This window comes from Lithobates pipiens, unplaced genomic scaffold (genome assembly GCF_037356315.1).
Source record: "Lithobates pipiens isolate NorthernLeopardFrog02 unplaced genomic scaffold, aLitPip1_a1.2 Scaffold_22, whole genome shotgun sequence".
NCBI lineage: Eukaryota > Metazoa > Chordata > Amphibia > Anura > Ranidae > Lithobates > Lithobates pipiens.
In genome coordinates this window covers 311,057,437-311,078,770 of record NW_027507784.1, presented here as the reverse complement: position 1 = coordinate 311,078,770, position 21,334 = coordinate 311,057,437, and the positions used below count along the sequence as shown (strand labels likewise).

Genomic DNA, 21,334 nt, shown 5'->3' with positions numbered 1-21,334 from the left:
CATAGCAAACTTTGTCCTTCTATGGGTAAAGTCTCAAAATATATCTGCATTATCCATCTTTTCACTCCCAATGATCACCCCTAATCCCCACCCACATATGTTCCTGTGTCTGCCTTATGTTCACACATTACATATAACTGTAAAAGGAAGAATCGCTCTATTTACAGCCAATAGCATTCTGCATTATTCAATGTGTGTAGAGAATCATAAGGACCCATGCAGAGCTGACTATGCCAGAAATGTGCTATGACAAGTTTGCATTTCAGCTGACATTGCAGTTAATATGGAATTGTGCTGTGTGTTTAAAGAATAAACGATCTGAGCTTTTACTGCAATGGTTACCTGAGAAAAAGTCATTTATATTTTGGCAGGGTGGATTTCTTAACTGGGGACTTTTGTAAACATGTCAGCTTGAGATCCTGTAGAGGAAGGGGTACCACACATAGCACAGGCACTTAGAGGAGTGACAAGAGATGTGATCTAATAGTGACAAGCCTGGGATTTGCTTATAATAATGGTAATATGCCGGCAGTTGTGGCATACATGAGTTTTACACTGGCATTGTGACAATACATGGAAATCAGATGGACAATTGTGGCAATACATGGGCAACAAATGGGTAATCAAGACAAAACATGGGCAATAGATGGGAGATCGGGACAATGCATGGGCAACACTGGGAAGTCAAGACAATACATGTGCAATACATAAGCAACCAGGAAAGCACATGGGCAACTAAGGCCGGCCATACATGGAGCACTGGTTGCAGGAAAGAAATGTGCTTGATTCCCCTACCAACACATACAGTGTTGATGTGGGAATCCCTCCTGCCGGGCCATCACCTTCTGCCAAAGGGGGGGAGAGAAGACAGTGGTTATGGCTTATTGTGATAATCGTAAGTGAATCCAGAAGTCTGGTTGTACCCAAGCTGATTAATCGATCAACTTGGTACATTCACCTGCCCAGTAACGTTTCAAATCTCAGCCAGTTCATACTGAACCTGCCAAGTTTTGAACCATCTATGGCCGGCCTAATGTGCAATTGTGGAAATTCATTGGCAACAAATGAGCAATCAGGACAAAACACAGGCAACCAATGGGCAATCAGGACAATATGTGGCAATAGGTAAGCAATCAGCATTGGCAACAAACATGTAATCATATAAATACTTAGGCAACAAAAGGGAAGTCATAGCAATACATGGGCATGCAAATAGGCAATCATTCATGGCAATACATGGACAACAAATGGGCAATAAAGGTAATAGGTGCAATCATGGCAATACAGTGGCAAGAAACGAGCAAATAGAACACTACATTGGCAATAAATGAGCAATCAAGGCACTACACAAGCAACAAATTGCCAATTTAGGCACTAATTGAGTAACAAAGGGATAATTGTGACAAAATTTAGGTAACAAACTGTAATCAGATAAATACGTAGGCGACAAAAGGGAAGTCATAGCAATACATAGGCATGCAAATAGGCAATCATGCATGGCAATACATGGACAACAAATGGGCAATAAAGGTAATAGGTGCAATCATGGCAATACAGTGTCAACAAAAGAGCAAACAGAACACTACATTGGCAATAAATGAGCAATCAAGGCACTACATAAGCAACAAATTGCCAATTTAGGCACTACTTGAGTAACAAAGGGATAATTGTGACAAAATTCAGGTAAAAAACAGTCATTTATGTTAATATCTGGGCAAAAAACAACACATAGCCAATAAAAAGTAGGGACAATAACCTCAGTCTGCTTTGGGTTCTGACATCACTACTCAGCCAATCAGTGGATGAGCCAGAGGGAACTCCCAGTGGCCTTTAAGCCTGTTAATAATATTGACTGGCTGGAGTCCCCTGGCCAATTCAAGTTCCAATGATTGGTTGTGTTAATTATATTTTTATTACTTTATTACTTTATGTCCAGTGTTATGGCTTTTTTTTTTGTTTAAAATGATAGAAACATTGCACCACTTAAGTATATTTCTTCTTTAAAGTTTTAAAAAGGATGTAACCATGACCAGAATGTCTCCTAGGGTATCTGGAGGATGTCCCACTTGGCCACATCGGAACATTAGCAGGTTCATTCCTAAAGAATTGACACTGATGGCGCTACATTCCTTGGATCTCTAGTATGTAAAGACTGACTTCCCCTGGTCTGTGCAATCAATATGTGTCAGGAACATCCCTCGGGAGCTCATAGATGCCATTGTACACCGCAGACTTTTTCAATGTTGACCTTAAGTTGCCCTGTCAAGTTATACTGAGTGGCATAATTGCCGTCTCTGTCACTCAGACTAATCCATTTGTATGTCACTTACAATAGCTCCAAGATGTGCTCTATTCAGGACAGTATTTAAATTCTGCCTTTCAATCTGGGAGAGGCAGAACGCCCATGTTTTAGAATAATTTCCAGGGACATGGTGTAATCAAGCTCGCCCTGTGCAATGTCTTAGAAGATCGTGGACCATTTATTCATTTCTATTTTATTGATGTAAATAGCCTCAGCATAGCACTAAACAAAGAGAGTAAAACAAAAACTTTATAATATACAAAACAAATATATAAAACATTAGGACTGACTACCCTATAAGCTAACAATCTATGTGTACTGTATTTTTCATTTAAAGTGTATATGAAGCCAGAACATTTTAGTTTGGTTTGAGTATAGAATGGGTAAAACCCTGACAAGTTAGTGCCCTGTTAGGGAGATTTAATTCCTTTCCTGGGGACACAATCGGAAGTGGTAAGCCTCTCCAAAGTTTCTTTTAAGCTGGCCATACACCGGGAACATTTTTGCTTGAAAATGTTCTTGTTCCTTCAATTTTTATTGGTTAGTGGGATCAAATCAGCAATCATTTTCGACCATTTAAAGAAGCAGGATGGAAAATCTTTCTAATTTCTTAAATGAACAAACAGATTTCTAGCCGTCGATGTGGTTTCCGTTGGGGAAAAATTACACATATTGTGACACAACAGAAACCCATTAAATACATCTGGAATTCCATTCAAGTACTAGACATGTAAAAGAAAAAAAGAAAGTACAGCGCCAAGAATATTGTTGGGAAATAGGGGAGCATATGAAACCAATGCCACTTTATTTTGGTGATACACCAAAAACACTATTGAAGAAAGAACAAGTGGAGCTGGTCTGTACTCCTTTCTATACTCACTCTTGGTTGCACTAGTAACTAGTGAAAAAAGTGACTTTTCAACCATATAAAATAGGTTCTACAATAAGCTGTGAACCACAAATCATATATTAAATAGTAAGTAATCAATGCCTTCTGCTCCGTGAGGATGTCACATGAGGAAACGCGTAGGACGGGACAAGGAGGCTGACATCAGCCCGCACGCCAGTATCACACTCGCGGCTTGTGCTACACAATAGGCAACACAAACAAGCGTTATTGCCCTAGTGTCGGGGAGACACTCGGCACATGTGAGGGGTTTAATTTTTTTTTAATAATTCCTGTTTTTAAAAATGTTTTTACGTTATGAAAGCCTGCTTTCTCTATCCTGCTTCTATGTGTGGCTGGGGCTTGCATGAGAGGGTTCAAGTGTGAGAGACTAAACCGGAAGCCAGTACTGTGGCGATTAACCCTTAAGGGTGGTAGTGTGGAGGGTGAAGGATCACATTGGGTGCTGCATGCTGTGACCTGAATAATATTTTAAGAAGGATACAGCACAAGTTTGGAGTGTTTCTTTGGGATTTTTCCTTCTGAATCACATGTGGACGTTTTTTTGATTTTTGATTGAACAATTTATTTTGCACTTTGCACTTTCTTTTTAATTATATTTATAGCACTGTATTTGCACTTTCATGCATTAATTGCACTATGATTAAGCATTTTTTACAGGTTGCCTTTGGACAAGATTGTACTACTTTGTAGATATTGATCACTTGATTGGTATATATTTTTTATGTAGGCATTAGTTACTATTTACTATATTTTTGGTTCACAGCTTATTGTAGCACATATTTTATATGGTTAATAAGTGTCTCACTAGTGTAACCAAGAGTGAGTATAGAAAGGAGTACAGACCAGCGCTGCTTGTTCTTTCTTCAAAAATTCTTAAGCAGTAGACATGGATAGAAAATTTCAAACCAAAGTAGTTAACTTTTTTGATAATTTTGAATGGAAGTTTCAACTGGTTCATGGCCTGATTTAGTTGGTCCTGTTGAAGATTTACCCTCCCCTTCTGTTCTGGTGGCTACTGCAAAATTTAGGATTTCCCATCACTTTCTGTCCCATTGATAATGATTATTAGGACAAAATGAGGGGGTAAATCTCTCCAGTGGGGACATAGACAGCAATAAAAACATGACAGAGGTTCTAATCCTTCCAACGCACTCAAAAAATTTGATATATTTTAAAGTAGGACTTGAGGTTGGTCTGGCCATTAGAGCACTTTCCATAAAGTCCTCCAACTTTGACAAATTTATGAACTATATTTTAAAGTAGGACTTGAGGTTGGTCTGGCCATTAGAGCACTTTCCATAAAGTCCTCCAACGTTGACAAGTCCATGAACTACATCAGCGCCATCTTCTCAGCAGCTTCTTTTACATCAAATTATTCTGCCATTTGGTACCATTTGAAGCACCCTACAGATGCCAAGAGCGGACTGATAATGTACACTGCATTGTACTACATAAAAAAAACAAAAAGTTTTTTGACAGAAGGACCAGAAATTATACCTCCTAGCCATTTTCCCAAACTTAAGTTCTGCTTTAAGATATAGTTATTAAGAATAACATGCACCACAGCCTGCACTTTCAGTTGAGCATGCTTGTCCAGGGAGCATTGGAAAGGGTCAAAAAGGTTCCTGTTAAGACATGAACTCCCCACAAACTGACGCCAGACCGATAGAATGCTGAACCTTCTCTAAGGTCTTCTGGCACTTTCAGAATGGGCTTTCTTTAAGCTGTAGCAGTTTAAGCACAATGGCCAAGTTAATATTCTAGAGGCCTCTCATAAACTTGGCACCTTTTAAGAACTCTGACACCTAAGTCCTCAGATCTGCCATTTCTCACGTTACAAAGGCTGTGACCCTCTTGTTAACCCTAATAGAGAAACTATACTCCAAAATAACAACTGCCTAGGGGCCGAAGGTCAGAGGTCACCTCATTCCTGGCCTAGGAACGGTCCAGACACATTTACGATCCTAAAAGGTCTATTGTAAGAAAGTGGGAAATGCCTCAGCACTGATAATCTTCTTCACTGATCGATCCTTTGACTTCTGGGGCCTGTTGGTACATAATGGCTTGTTGTGTCTCACACTTATGCCACAAGCTGCGCTCTTGAATGGCGAGTGGTGTTGTAGGTGGCGTGAACGATACACAGAAAATATTTAGGGGCTTTCTCTTTTCACGGCAGCAGAGAAGGCATTTTCATGGCTGTCATGAGGGTTGTAAATCAGAACACAGATCAGGAACACAAGGGCTTCTCATGTAACATACATGCCTGAGACTTGGAAATAGAGGAGCCTGTGCTATATTTATATGGAAACTTTGCATTCCGACAACCTCAAATGATGATGATTTAAACGCTTTTCTTTGCATCTTAAAAAAAAATCTTATTTTATATTACAGGTATTTATATAGCACCAACAATTTACACAGAACCTTACATACTGTATATTCACATCGCTCAATATAAGTTCCTCAAGCCTCTTACAATCTAAGGCTAATTTAAACAGCAGCCAATTAACCTTCCAGCATGTCTTTGGAGTGGAGGAGGAAACCTGAATACCTGGAGGAAACCCCAAAAAAAACGCAGGGGAAATATGCAAACTCCATGCAGATAGTATCTTGGCTGGGATTCAAACCAAGAACCCCAGTGCTGCAAGGGAAAAGTGCTAACGACTAAACTACTATACTGCCTGTATCATTGAAAAATATTACTTGATATTTGCACTGTCTTTTTAAAATTTGCCTTAATCAGAACATGAATTTCTCCTTTAAAAATTGAATTGAACTATTTGGCAAAAAAATAAAAAAAAAAGACCCTTTCCTTTCTCAATGTGGTTGCTAATTTTTACAAAATAAAGTTTCTAACATGAAAGACTGGTCAAAGACTGGCACGCAGGGCAGCTTTAACAGACTGTTCTTCACAACTGTAACCCGCGGGAAGGTAGATCACAAGAATGTGGGCCTTGCACCTCAGACCTTGCACCTGCCTCCCTAAAACGCTCAATATAAGTGCGAAGATAAAACTTATGGTGGAGTGGTTAGACATTATACTCATCTTTCTCTGACTTTCTCCAACAATGACTAGGCAAGGGCGATAACATCCCTAGTGGTGGAGAATGTTGAGTAGCTCACCAGTGCAGGATCATCTTCTTTTAGCTACTCAACACTACCAGGGATCTTGTTGGCATGAGGATGACATCACCCCCTGCACTAAGAAAATGAGATTATAGATGAGTATAGAGCAGGGGTCTCAAACTGGCAGCCCTCCAGCTGTTGTGAAACTACAAGTCCCATGAGGCATTGCAAGGCTGACAGTTACAAGCATGACTCACACAGGCAGAGGCATGATGGGACTTGTAGTTTTGCAACAGCTGGAGGGCCACCAGTTTAAGACTCCTGGTATAGAGTATAGATGAGTTCCCTCTACAGATTCATTTTTGGACTCTTATGCAGCGTTTAAGGAAGCTCACTGAATAAATAGAACTTGCCTAAAGTACAAGGTCCACTTTAACCCCTTCATGCCCACACTATAGCCAAAAGACAGCTACAGAGTGGTTCTCCAGTTCTAGGAGGATGCCCTGGATGTCCTCCCAGGACCACGCCTCCAACATGCCCCCTGATTATCAGTGCAGCCCCATCAGTGCTAATCAGTTCCCATCAGTGCAAATCATCAGTGCACATTATCAGTGCCACCTCATCAGTGCCTCCTCGTCAGTGCTGCCTCATCAGTGTGGTCTCATCATCAATGCCACCTCATCACTACGCCTTCATCAGTGTAGCATTAAGGATCAAGTAGAACTGTGGCCAAGCTACAGATATTCAAATATATAGAAAAAAATAACAAACCCTTACTGACATCTGTAGCTGTGAACACAGAGAAGCATTAAAGCAGGGCTCCACTGCCCTAAACATTTTTTTTTTTTTTTTTTTTTGGTACACAAAGATTATGTCCTTAACATTTATAACTCACTTGTTGCATGTTTTCAGTCTTAAAGATGTCCGTTTTCTATAGCAATATCAACTTTTAATAATTCTTGTAGCCGGGTCTCATCTTACCTGTGGGCATGTGAAGCCCACAGGCATCCTCTTCCAGGATACATTGCCCCTTCTCAACCAGGAGGCACTGCGCCTTGTATTCCCGATCTCGCGCATGCGCAGTAACTGTAAAGAGGAGCGCCGTCAACAGCTAAGGTTGCCATCGCAACTGGCGGCGGCGTCAGAAGTCCCGCCCCATTGTGATGGCAACGGAGCTGTGCAAGTAAGAAATCACATGATAACTCGCGTCAGCGGGCCGTGGAACCTACTCCTGGGAACACAAGGAGACAGTGCGGATTGAGGATATTACGAACTATCCACACTATCCCCACCCATATACGCGATCACCATAGACAGGAAATGGACAACATAACAAAAAAAAAAAAAGGTAATGCTGAAAAAAAAAAACTTTCCGTTTTTGAAGGATGACATGTATGCAACCAGCTTGAGATGTTATGTTAAAATCGGGTGGTGCTCCGCTTTAAAGTTATACAGAGAAGCAGTAAAGTTCTTCAAGTTGGGTCTCAGCGCTCTGCTCTCTCCCCTCTTCCTGTGTGCCTGCTTTGTGTTTATGTTAGCAATTAGAAGATACTACTTGGAAGGGAGGTAGGGAGGCTGAGATGCTGAATTGAAACTGAAAGTACTGTCTTATGTAAACATCAAAGATGAATTGATCCACATTGTCTGCAGCTTCAAAAGGTAGTGGTGGCTTGTTTAGCTATTCTGTTACATACCTCCCAATGTTCTGTTATGGGAATGAGGGACATCCTTTAGCACAAAAGCCAACAGCCACACACCCTGCCATGTCCCCAGTTCTGGGGACCATTAAGAATTATTAAACAAAAAATTATTGTCTAATACCAATACAGTATTTCTTATATATTTCCTGTCAGGATTTTAAAAAAATCCAAATAAAGGTGCCCTGTAAAAGAGAAGGTCCTAAAAGCACCTCTTTGGTGATATGTGTCTCCTACCTTCACGCAACATTTGACACTTTCAGGGTGTCTGTGTCCCTCTCTGTGCACTGGATGTCTGTGTCCCTCTCTGTGTGTCGTTTTTATCCTCCCATCCCTATGTCACTGTTGTGTCCAATGGGGGCATTTTTCTCACTTTCTGCCCATCAGAAAACTTTTCTGAAAAAGAAGTGAACTTATGTATGTCCCCCCATTTGAGAAATTCCCAGGAGCCTGTTTTTGCTCCATGCTACCTGCAAGTAAGAAGAATGTGCACTAATGACATCCTGGAACTTCAGTCAAGTTCACTGAGAAGACAAGAGTAACATATAGTGCACACTGCAAAGCTCCCATCTTCAGTCATGCCTCTAACGTGTTTAACCCATAGCAGGGCCCAAGCATATGGATGAAACGCGTCAGGTTCATAGATCAAGGTGTGAATTTTGCAGTGGGTGCTAAATGTTACTCTTCCCTACTCAAAAACCTTGACTAAAGTTCCAGGATGCCATTGGTGTGCCCCCCATTGCTTTTATTTGCAGGAAGTGATCTCTCATACAGTTACTAAACACTGACAAAGCTTCTGAATTGGCTTTGCGCCATCCAAATTAAAAATATATGTCTGGAGTTGGGCTTTTAATGGTATTTTATAATTCTCTAATTCTTAGGTGTCTTATAACTTGTGACAGCCTCTGAAATCCCATACGTGGCCTACAGCATAGAACGATTACCGTGCAATGCTAGCCTTCAGAATATAGATATTGGAGACAAATCTCAAAAAATTAAAGCCAGCTTTTCCTCCATACAATGGCCAAATAAAAAACGCACTTCCTTTTCATCCAGGACCCCTCACCACTGCATCTGCTATTCCTCCAAAGTCATTTTTTACAAACTTCTACAGTATGTTTGGCAGGGACACACACGGGAGATCAAACACTATTAATTATTACAGTGCGAGGGAAAACGTTTGATTCTGTGAATACTTGAAGAGCGGGCTTTTCACATTCAATACGGAACAGCTGCTGGAGAAAACTTTAAAAAGAAACCGGATTTAGATGTATATGGCGATTGGCGACAGCCTATACGCTTGCCAAGGAAAGGATTAGTGCGCGGGCCTATTTACACCTCTGTGTATAGGTATACTTTCCTGTATCTAAAACATATGGGGTTCTGCATCCTTGTTTCCTATTATAGAGATATCGTCAATGTATCTTCATGAAGTGCGTTTTATCTTACTCTATATAACCATGCTGAGGCTATGTTCACATTAGTCCACGTTTTGAAAAGAGTTCTTTTCAGAAGCCACCATGGGGCAGTTTTTTATGTTATTTTGGATAGAGAAGGAACTGGTTAATAGTTTTTGGCCATCTGGGTCTTACTGGGGAGATGTCCACTCACTTCCTGTGCTATAGACACAACAGGAGAGGAAATCTTTAAAAATGAGGATCCCCAGTTGCCAACCATAGGGGTGAGTGAAATGAAGGGCTCATTCAAATGAAAGAATTCTGTTGCTATCTGTTAATGCACACAATGCAATACAATGTGTTAATGTGTGTTACATTAGGACAGCCAGCTCATTCATTATTAATGGGATGCAAGTGCACCACAAATGCATGGGCTATATCTTGTAGTACACTGTGATGCGTTGTGCATTGAACTCTTCTGTACAATGGTTGGCGTACCATTCACAATAAGTGAATGGCATTGCAATGCACCACATATAATGCAGGTGCGTTGCCATGTGTTGCGGTAGAGCACATTAATGCATGCATTTTAGTACTCATTGGGGTTGATTTATTGAAACTGGAGAGTGCAAAACCTGGTGTAGCCAATCAGCTTCTATCTTCAGCTTCTTCATTTAAGCTTTGACAAAAAAATGGAAGCTGATTGGATTCTATGCAGAGCTACACCAGATTTTGCATGCTCCAGTTTTAGTAAATCAACCCCATTGCCACAATGAAAAAGTGTAAACTTTGAAGAGTTTTCATGTCATTATCCCAAACTTTCAGCAAAAAACATGAACATGAAAAGCATTCTTTGGATGGATGAAACTAAGATTAATCTGTGCTAGAATGAAAGAAAGAAAAAAGTGTGGAGAAGGCTTGGAACAGCTCATAATCCAAAGCACACAACGTCATCTGTAAAACATGGTGGAGGCAGCGTGATGGCATGGGCATGCATGGCTTCCAGCGGCACTGGGTCATTGTTGTTTATTGATGATGTGGCAGAATGCAGAAGCAGTTGGATGAATTCTGCAGTGTTTAGAGATATACTGTCAGCCCAGATTCAGCCAAATGCAGCAAAGTTGATTGGATGGTGCTTCACAGATGGACAATGATCCAAAACACACTGCAAAAGCAATCCAGGAGCTTTTGAAGGAAAAGAAGTGGAATATTCTGCAATGGCCAAGTCAATCGCCTGATCGCAACTTAATTGAGTATGTATTTCACTTGCTGAAGGCAAAACTAAAGGTAGAAAGACCCACAAACAAAGAACAACCGAAGACAGCTGCAGTTAGAGTCTGGCAAAGTATCAGAAAGGAGGGAACCCAGTCTTTGGTAATGCCCATGGGTTCCGGACTTCAAGCAGTCATTGCCAGTAATGGATTCTCAACAAAATATTAAAAATGAACAATTTATTTACGATTATATTCATTTATCCAATTACATTTGTAATGGGGGGGTGGTGTATAAAAATAGTTGCAGTTCCTAAAATTTGTACTTGATATTTATGTTCAACCCCTTGAATTAAAGCTGAAAGTGTGCACTTCAAATTAATTTGGATTTTTTTTCATTTTCTTTTTATTCTGGTGGCATACAGAGCCAAAAGTATGAAAAAAATGGTGCCTGTGTCCAAATATATATGGACCTAACTCTATATTAGAGTCAAAGGCATAGATAAAATTTGGTTGGCTTTTGATGGTTTTTTAAAGGGTTTAATACGTTTTAAATGGATGCTGAAGATTACTTTACTGGACCTGTTCTGGTTCCAAAAAATGGTCCCTAATCGAAAGAAAAAAAATCAGACAGCAAAAAAAAGTAAAAAAAAAAAAGATCAAATACACAAAACGAACAAAAACTGCAAAGAACTCAAAATAAAAAGAAAACTTACCCAAATACACCCCCAGCTCTAGAACAGGTCTACAGTAGGCATGGGCAGACCTGCTAAGGCAGCCCAACAACCAACTGAAGGAGCCCCTATGGCAAGCTGACACAGATGGCTAATAGCTTGCAACAGGAAATGCTGTTACTGGTAGGATCTCCAGATAAGGAACTTTGCAACAGATTAGCAAAAAAAAATTTCTTAAGAAACATCTAAACAATGTTTTGTTTTTTTATGCCAAACACAGTGAAATCTAGGTTTAGGGTTTTCGTACACTTTAAAAAAGCAGGCAGCTGCACACAATGGACAGAAAATAGAAAATGAACATTAAAAACATCAAACCGCACTCCGGAAACACACTGCGACTAATGGAAAAAGGCATAAAATATGCTTAAAAATGCATAGTAAAAAAAAAAAGTGCAGACATGTGGACGGCCCTGCGTGTAGTGTGATACTCTCCCCTTAAAGGAACATGACTGAAGTAGCACAATTTCAAAGCTGCACTGGTGTGAACCAGGGCTTGTAGATGGAGTTGGTCTTCAACCCCTTAGAGCCAGTGCCTGTTGGCCCTTTAAGGAGTTTTACATGCCAGGAGGAGGGGGTGGGCTTAAGGTCATGTGACCACCGTGATTGGTTGTCACATGATCAAAAATCTCCCAATTGAATCGGGAAATTTCCGTCAGCCATTGGTAACTGTGTCGGGGCACGCAGGGCACGTGCTGCCCGCACAGCACTGTTTGGACTAATGTGATAAAAGAAGAAGCCCAAAGGCTAACGCTGCACTAGAAAAAAAAGGGTTATTAGTGTTATATGTGAAATATAGTGAATAGACTAAGCTGCCAGCACTAAAAAAGTCTAATACAAGAACTCAAAAAAAAAAAAAAAAATATATATATATATATATATATATATATACACTATATATATATATATATATATATATATATATATATATATATATATACACACATATATATATATATATATATATATATACATACACACACACACAAAGTAAGTGCAGCACTAATAAAATACCAGCATAACAACATTTTCAAATTTTTAAGTGAAAAAATATGTAAAAAGGAAAACTAAAGCAGTGTCAATTTCAGTCCATGAATAAAGAGTAGAGAAAACATCCATCCATTGTGAGATATCGGTGGCAAATTGCAAAAACTGAAATCGTGAAAAATCCTTCAAAGAATGCGCATCCAACTCCACCACCCAAGTCAGTAAGTAGCCTGCTTACCAGCTATCTGTGACTTCTAAAACAGTAGTCTCACCCAGCACAGGGAAATCTGTCTCCCCAAGACCATTAAAAATGTCTGGAACCACAGCTAGGACAATGCCAATCCCCAGAGGACGTCCATTAGTGACGAAACACGTAGGGTGGAGTATACGTCGGTGACGTCAGCACGCTTTTTCTCTGAGGAGGTTGATGGGTGAATGGAATAGGAAGTGAAGGTAAGCTTGAAAAGATGCCACGGTCTTCATTATGAGACAAATTGCTGTATCGCCTTTGAAAATTTTATATCCTGTAAGTGCAACCCACTTGTTATATTAAATTCAATTGTATAAAGTACTGAACTATGGAAGATTTTTCTTTTATATTTTCTGAATGGCATCGTCCTAGCTGTGGTTCCAGACATCTTTAACCACTTGCTGACAGCTGTCAGGAAATATACGTCGGTAGAATGGCACGGCTGGGCAGTAACGTACCCGTATGTTACTTTGAATTTCCCACCCTGCATGAGCGCGCACCTGCTGCAAGCTCCATGACCATGCCCGCGGGATTCGCAGACTCGATCGCTGCTGGGATACCCGCAATCGTGTCACAGAGCTGAGGAACGGGGGATGCCAATGTAAACAGCACCTCCCCATTCTGCCTAGTGACAGGACACTGATCGTCTGCTCCCTGTCGTGTCACTGCTAGCCCATCCCCCAGACAGTTAGAATCACTCCCCAGGAGACATTTAACCCCTCCCCAGTGGTTAACCCCTTCACTGCCAGTGACATTTTTACAGTGATCAATGCCATTTTCTAGCATTGATCGCTGTATAAATGACAACGGTCCCAAAAATGTGTCAAAATTGTCCGATGTGTCTGCCCTATTGTTGCAGTCACAATAAAAATTGATGATCGCCTCTACTAGTAAAAAAGAAAAATTTATAAAAATGCCATAAAACTATCCCCTGTTTTGTAGACGCTATAACTTTTGCGCAAACCAATCAATAAACGCTTATTGGAATTTTTTTTTACCAAAAATATATAGAAGAATACGTATTGGCCTAAACTGAGGAAAAAATACGTTTTTATATATTTATTGGGGATATTTATTATAACAAAAAGTAAAAAATTATGCTTTTTTTCAAAATTGACGCTTTTTTTTGTTTATAGCGCAAAAAATAAAAACAGCAGAGGTGATCAAATACCACCAAAAGAAAGTTCTATTTGTGGGGAAAAAAAGGACGTCAATTTTGTTTCCGCGTCGCATGACCGCGCAATTGTCAGTTAAAGCGACGCAGTGCCGAATTGCAAAAAGTGCTCTGGTCAGGAAGGGGGTAAATCCTTCCGGGGCTGAAGTGGTTAATGGTCTTGGGGAGAGCGATTTCCCTGTGCTGGGTGAGACTACTGTTTTAGTAGTCACAGATAGCTGGTAAGCAGCCTGCTTACTCACTTGGGTGGTGGAGTTGGATGCACATTCTTTGAAGGATCTTTCACGATTTCAATCTTTGTAATTTGCCACCCATATCTCACAATGGATGGATGTTTGCTTTACTCATTATTCATGGACTGAAATTTTTCACTGGGACACTGCTTTAGTTTTCCTTTTTACATTTTGTTTACTTCAAAATTTGAAAATATTGTTATGCTGGTATTTTATTAGCGCTGCACTTTGTATATATGTAATTGTTTGGACTACTGCACACAAATATGTGGCCAATCAGCACCAAGGCCCAGCTGCCGAGAGACCGCATATTTGCGTGCAGCTGGCGCCAAGGCGTTAAACATCAGCGGTTAGGCCTCATACACACTGGCCATTTGGCCATCTCTCCTAGACGCCTTTCCTCCTGGCAGCAGCGTTTTGGCAGAAAAAAAAAACGCTTGACACTTTCTGCGCTTAGATGTGTTTAGGCTTGTCAAGTGCTTGGGTGTTAAATCATTTAATTGGGCAGAAAGATTCAAAAAAATTAAAAATTTGAATAAGTAAATGCAGCTTCCGGTCACGGCTGTTCCATTTAAACTCCAGGACAGACCTGCTTGCCTCTCTAGCAACCTTGGCGATCAGATATATTTCCCCAACAATAAATTTTGCCGCTTCAGCCGGAACGGCACAGCTAATAAATCCCGGGATTAATTTACCAAAAAAGACGCCTTATATAATGCCGAAATAGATAGGTTGTGATAAAGCCGTCTCATCTGACACACTGACTGCTTTTCTGAGGCTCGGTCGTAATGACTGAGTGACGCTTCAGGAAGAATTAAAGTGCAATTCCACCCTTCTGGAAAATTGGACATGGCAGGGCAGGACCATGGAATCATCAACTGGGAAAAGTGCGGATTCCCTGCTTTGGTCACCTACGATTGCAAAGGCTTTTCACCTGCCAGTAACAAACTACCTGTCCTATGGTGACAACGCTCCCCCTACTGTATGTATAGAGAAGCAGTGTTGTCACTCTAGAACAAGACTACAGAACACCTCCATAACACACGGGGAGGTGTTCTGTAGTCCACAGAGGCAACTGCTAAAAAAATGTTTGTAGTTTCGACTCCCACTACGGAAAGTTATTTGCCCACCTGATTTCAGGTATTTTTGTACTTATCAAACATGCTGACAAGGTAGCAATTTGTATCTGATGTGCGTATGTCCTCTGGATATAGCAATATTTGAAAGTTTTTTATCATATATATATATATATAATAATATAATATAATTTCTGATGGATTTATTTTATCTTTGCTAGTGAGACCTGTTCCTTCCAACTACCCCCGAGTGTGTCCTGACCAGGGGCTGACTGACCATTTGGCCACTTGGGCACTGCCCGTGGGCCCCGGGCCACTAGGGGGCCCCATCAGGGTTGCCAGCCTCAGTAAAACCAGGGACAGTATGTAAAAATCTGTGTTTTTTTTCATCTGTCTCTGAAATGTCCCTTACCGACATGCTTTTGGTCTAAAAATCCATAAATTATAGCTGCCCCACCTCTCCAGTACCTTCTCAGCCAATAGAAACATGTCTGTGTATACTGTGTGATTGTATACTGTGTGTGTGTATACTGTGTGGCCCCATAATCTCTGATTGCCTGGGGGTCCCATAATCTCCTATTGCCCGGGGGCCCCATGAGTTGTCAGTCCGCCCCTAGTCCTGATGAAGTAAAACAGCAAAACGCGTTGATGTACAAGGGCTTGCTGCCGTTTATCTGGTGTCAACTCTCTTGTTTACACTAGATGCTCATTACTATCATATGCCTATTGTATGTTTTTAATTCTTTTTTACTTGACCTGTTTGATATGACTTATTGTTAATAAAATATATTTTTGTACTATTTCATTGTCCATCTTGCCTGTAAAGTCTGAATTAGGGCCCTGTGGCCCTTTACCCGTTCTCTCTTCCAAACAGATATAACAAACCCCTTTCAATCGTAATTAACTACAGGTAACACACCCTGTTTCCCAGGGTATCATTGTGTACCCAATAGAAGGTGTGTATGGACAGGGCTGCTGATAGGGCAGTGTAGCCGGCCCTCCTATACTGAGTCCGGGCCTCATCAGTTCAAAAGGGGCCCGGGCACCTGCTGAGCAGGAGGGCTGGCTGTACTGTCTTATTGCAGACACCGATCCTTTTCTGCTTCCCCCTGCAGGGGATTTGTTCTAGCACATGAGCACCTTCCATCTGCTGTTTGGGCCCTCCTGTGTGCCCCTTTCCCCCTACAGCGCTGACAGCTTCCCTCCTCTCCTGCCGAGAGACTTCTGTGGGCACATAGGGGGATGTTTCATGATGGAGAGCGAGGGAAGGGAGAAGGTAAATATGTTGTTTACTGGCCCATTCCTTTGCGGAATGAACATAGTGAGCGATCGGTACCAATCGGTCCTGTGCCCGTTCATCGCTGAAGCCTAGTAAATTGTGTTTACTATGCTTCAGTGTGTGAAAGAACAGGAAGCTTCAGAGTGCTTTCTATTTGTTCACCTGTGCAGCTGAGGCTACATAGAAAGATACTAATAAATCTACAGTATGTCCTAAGACACTTTTGGCCGGGGGGGGGGGCCTCTCAGGTAGGCTGTATGGGGCCCTGTGATCTCTAACAGCAGCTTTGCATATGAAGTAGCAGTGTTGTCACCCTGAGAACTACAGACGCCCCCCCCCCCCTTACTCCATAACAATGGGGAAGGTGTTCTGTAGTCCAAAGAGAAAACTAATGAAGGGCTGATAAAAAAAAACTTGTGTTTATATACAGTATTTAACGGACTAGCACATGAATTCCATTGTTCTTAATGGCACCCTAAATATGGTGCAATTTTGCTACAATTGTCGCTTGACAGGATTGCACCGAAATGGTCCTTTAAAAATCGCATGAAGCTCGTTGCCTAAAAAGGGAGCATGAGCTTATTTAGGATGACTAAAGCGCTACAGCTTATTGATGTGACCGGGCTGCCCTATGCACGACACACTGAAACGTGTGTAAATTGCGCTTAAAAAATTGCGAGTGGGAACGTACGTTGCCGCTACGTCAGATCTGAATGGGAACTAACTCAGCACACATATTGAACAACTTCATAATACAATGGTCACTTGCTTTCATGGGCTTTTAGCTCGCTGTGACCCAGTATTGTAGCGCACATAAAACGCAATGGTGTACAGGAGCCCTTATATCCACTTTTATGCGGATAACGAATGCCAGAGAGATGCTGGATGCCATTCTGTGCCCCGGCGCCCATTGCTTTACAATGGCATGCTAGAGCTGAATACACACAGTCAGATATTCTTTCACATTACATCTGCTACATCAACAAAGTTGACTAATTATAATGCATAGGGCAGTTTAAAACTATGGAACCTTTTCAGGGATGGCCAGCGGATCTATCGAGGTCAGCAGAACCAGAATTCAGACTCAGCACAGTGTCTATAGAGCTCCCGGCACTGTCCAGGTCTCTGCTGTCAAATACAAGGTGTAAAACACAAGGTTCTAAATTTACTGATTTTCCACTGCTATGTCCTCAGCGAACGCATTACGATTTACAATGCACAGCAAACAATTTGTTATGGAGTCTGCAGACCGATGCTACATTATTGATCTCTGATTTTATATTTCTGATTTAAGGCAAAAGAATGAATGTTGCTGCCTGAATCATCCCTGCTAACAGAACTGCTGATCCATCCTTTTAGAATGTGAAGGTAGATTCTGGTATATGATTGTGTCACCTTTCTGGAAATAGAGTGCATGCTGCTTATCCTTCCTACAACTCTTCTTATCCTTCCTACAACTCTTCACCTTCCTACAACTATTCTTATCCTTCCTACAACTCTTCTTATTATTCCTACAACTCTTCACCTTCCTCCAACTCTTCTTATCCTTCCTACAATTCTTCACCTTCCTACAACTCTTCACCTTCCTACAACTCTTCTTATCCTTCATACAATTTTTCTTATTCTTCCTCAACTCTTCACCTTCCTACGACTCTTCTTATCCTTCCTGTGACTCTTCTTATCCTTCCTACAACTCTTCATCTTCCTACGGCCCTTCCAGGGGCGGACTAACCATTTGGCCACTGCCAGAGGGCCCCGGGCCACTAGGGGGCCCCATCAGGGTTGCCAGCCTCATTAAAACCAGGGACAGTATGTAAAAATCCAGATTGCCTGGGGGCCCCATAATCTCCTATTGCCCGGGGGCCCCATGAGTTGTCAGTCCGCCCCTGGGCCCTTCTTATCCTTCCTATAACTCTTCTTATCCTTCCTATAACTCTTCTTATCCTTCCTACAACTCATCACCTTCCTACAACTCTTCTTATCCTTCCTACAACTCTTCTTATCCTTCCTGCGACTCTTCTTATCCTTTCTACAACTCTTCACCTTCCTACAACTCTTCTTATCCTTCCTACAACTCTTCACCTTCCTATAACTCTTCATATTCTTCCTACAACTCTTCTTATCCTTCCTACAACTCTTCACCTTCCTACAACTCTTCTTATCCTTCCTATAACTCTTCACCTTCCTACAACTCTTCTTATCCTTCCTACAACTCTTCACCTTCCTACAACACTTCTTATCCTTCCTACGACTCTTCTTATCCCTACTAGAACTCTTCACCATCCTATGAACCCTTCTTATCCTTCCTACAACTCTTCACCTTCCTACGACTCTTCTTATCCTACCTACAACTCTTCACCTTCTTCCAGATTCACGCTCAGATTGTCTACAATGTAATATAAGGCTTCCTCGCTGAGTTCTACTGAACATTTACAGCGCACAATTGTCTATATTGCACTACAAGAACAAGGGAGGCAGATGATTCTTACAGAGGCCCAGCTCAGTTTCTAGGGAGAAGATAGAAGGTATTCCATGCCTCCTGCCCCAAAATGTGTACTTTTTAGAAGGTCCCAATAACTGCCTGCCCAGGGCACAGCTGAGATAGAGTGGAAGAAAAAAGGCAGAGGGGTATACTATAGGTAGAAGAGTTTAAAAAAATATAGTCATAGATTTGTATGCAAGAAATGAAAGAAGGAATAGATAGAAACAACGATAGATAGATAGATAGATAGATAGATAGATAGATAGATAGATAGATAGATAGATAGATAGATAGAAGAAAATGGACAAGTCAGTCAAAGGAAGAAAGAAAGAAAGAAAGAAAGAAAGAAAGAAAGAAAGAAAGAAAGAAAGAAAGAAAGAAAGAAAGAGAAAACTATAGACAACAGGTCAGAGATAGATAATGGATGGATAAATATATAGATATAAGAGATAAACAGGTGAAAGAAAGAAAGAAAGAAAGAAAGAAAGAAAGAAAGAAAGAAAGAAAGAAAGAAAGAAAGAAAGAAAGAAAGAAAGAAAGAAAGAAAGAAAAAACTATAGACAACAGGTCAGAGATAGATAATGGATGGATAAATAGATAGATATAAGAGATGAACAGGAGAAAGAAAGAAAGAAAGAAAGAAAGAAAGAAAGAAAGAAAGAAAGAAAGAAAGAAAGAAAGAAAGAAAGAAAGAAAGAAAGAAAGAAAGAGCGAAAACTATAGATAGACAACAGGTCAGAGATAGATAATGGATAGATAAATAGATAGATCTAAGAGATAAACAGGTAAGAGAAAGAAAGAAAGAAAGAAAGAAAGAAAGAAAGAAAGAAAGAAAGAAAGAAAGAAAGAAAGACAGAGAAAACTATAGACAACAGGTCAGAGATAGATAATGGATGGATAAATAGATAGATATAAGAGATGAACAGGTCAGAGAAAGAAAGAAAGAAAGAAAGAAAGAAAGAAAGAAAGAAAGAAAGAAAGAAAGAAAGAAAGAAAGAAAGAAAGAAAGAAAGAAAGAAAGAAAGAAAGAAAGAAAGAAAGAAAAAACTATAAATAGACAACAGGTCAGAGATTGATAATGGATGGATGGATAAATAGGTAGATAAATATGTCAGAGGAAGAATGAATGAAAGGAAGGAAGGAAGAAAAAACTACAGCTAGACAACATGTCAGAGATAGATAATGGATGGATAAATAGATAGATAGAGATGAACAGGTCAGAGAAAGAAAGAAAGAAAGAAAGAAAGAAAGAAAGAAAGAAAGAAAGAAAGAAAGAAAGAAAGAAAGAAAGAAAGAAAAAGAAAACTATAGATATAGTTAACATCAGGACAGAGATAGATAAGAGATAGGTGGATGGATAAATAAATAGATGAACAGGTCAGAGAAAAGAAGGAAGGAAGAAAAAAAGAAAAAGAAAGAAAGAAAAGGAAAAGAAAGGAGATAATAGCCCGGTGTTTGGTGATATCTGATAGACACAGAATAGAAGATAATATCGGATATATAAACTGAGAATAGATAATATTAGAGAGGTAATAATATCGGATGCATAGACAGAAGCGATGTTGGACAGCAGAGTCCTCACCTGTACCACTCCAGCCCTTTGTCATAGCACCTGTCGAAGAAGTGGGGTTCAGCGCCCAGCGCCCGGACATCGGGGTGCACCCTGAGGAACTCCAGCAGGGCCCGGGTCCCCCCCTTCTTCACCCCCACAATGATGGCTTGGGGGAAACTCTTGGTCCCGGAGGTGCTGTGACTGGGGAGGGTTCTGTGCGGTAGGTCCCGCGTCCTGTTCATTCTCTCCGGCTGATGATAGTCCAGCAGGGTCGGCGCCGACTGGTCCGCAGAGCGCTGTCCGTACAATGGTGGGCCGGGCTGGGGGTCGCAGGAAGAGCCGCTCAGGCTGTAGAAGAAGAAGGTGAAGAGGAAGATCATAGTCAGCAGCAGGGAGACTCTGGGCTGAGCCCGCAGCGCTTCCAGGTGGCCGGCAGATCCGATGGTGGGGTTCAGGGTGCCACATCCCATGAGTGGGTCCGGGGGGCAGGGAGGGCAGGCATGGCACTGCTGTGCCCACTACTTCTACCCGAGCCTGTGCTGAGATCTAAGTCCTAGGAGAGGGGTGTGTGGGGGGAGAGGGGACAGCATCATCCATCCATAGATCCACAGGAGAGAAGCCGGAGGATGAGGATAGGACTGTGCGCTCTGTACATGGACTGTCTGCACACAGTGCTGGAGTTTTCATGAGTGCAGCGTGCTCTGTGCTGCTAGGGGGAGTGTATGGGGGGGGCGAGCCTGACATCTGACAGCTCCTCCTAACATCACAACACAGCTTCCATCAGAGCTTCTCACATCAAACATTTACCTCTGTCTACACATTCCACAATGTAACACATCACAGGATACAATATTACTTTCCAGAACAGATCTCAGCATACATGATCAATTCTGTGCAACCAACCGGCCACTACAGAACACACAGTCGTACATTGTTATTTACTTTTTTTGAGAAAATGGGACAGGCTTAGAACCTGCAACATGATGA

At 41.2% G+C, this 21,334-nt stretch overlaps 1 protein-coding gene across 1 annotated transcript in view; it reads right to left on the bottom strand.

Annotated features, from left to right (window-relative positions):
- HS3ST6 (heparan sulfate-glucosamine 3-sulfotransferase 6) overlaps window positions 1–21,048 on the bottom strand; it is a 121,018-nt gene extending 99,970 nt beyond the window's left edge. Inside the window, exon 1 of the mRNA XM_077449388.1 lies at window positions 20,378–21,048. Coding sequence (XP_077305514.1) covers window positions 20,378–20,817 — 440 coding nt within the window. The 5' untranslated portion in view covers window positions 20,818–21,048. The remainder of the gene's footprint in view (window positions 1–20,377) is intronic.
- Between the last annotated feature and the right edge of the window lie 286 nt (window positions 21,049–21,334).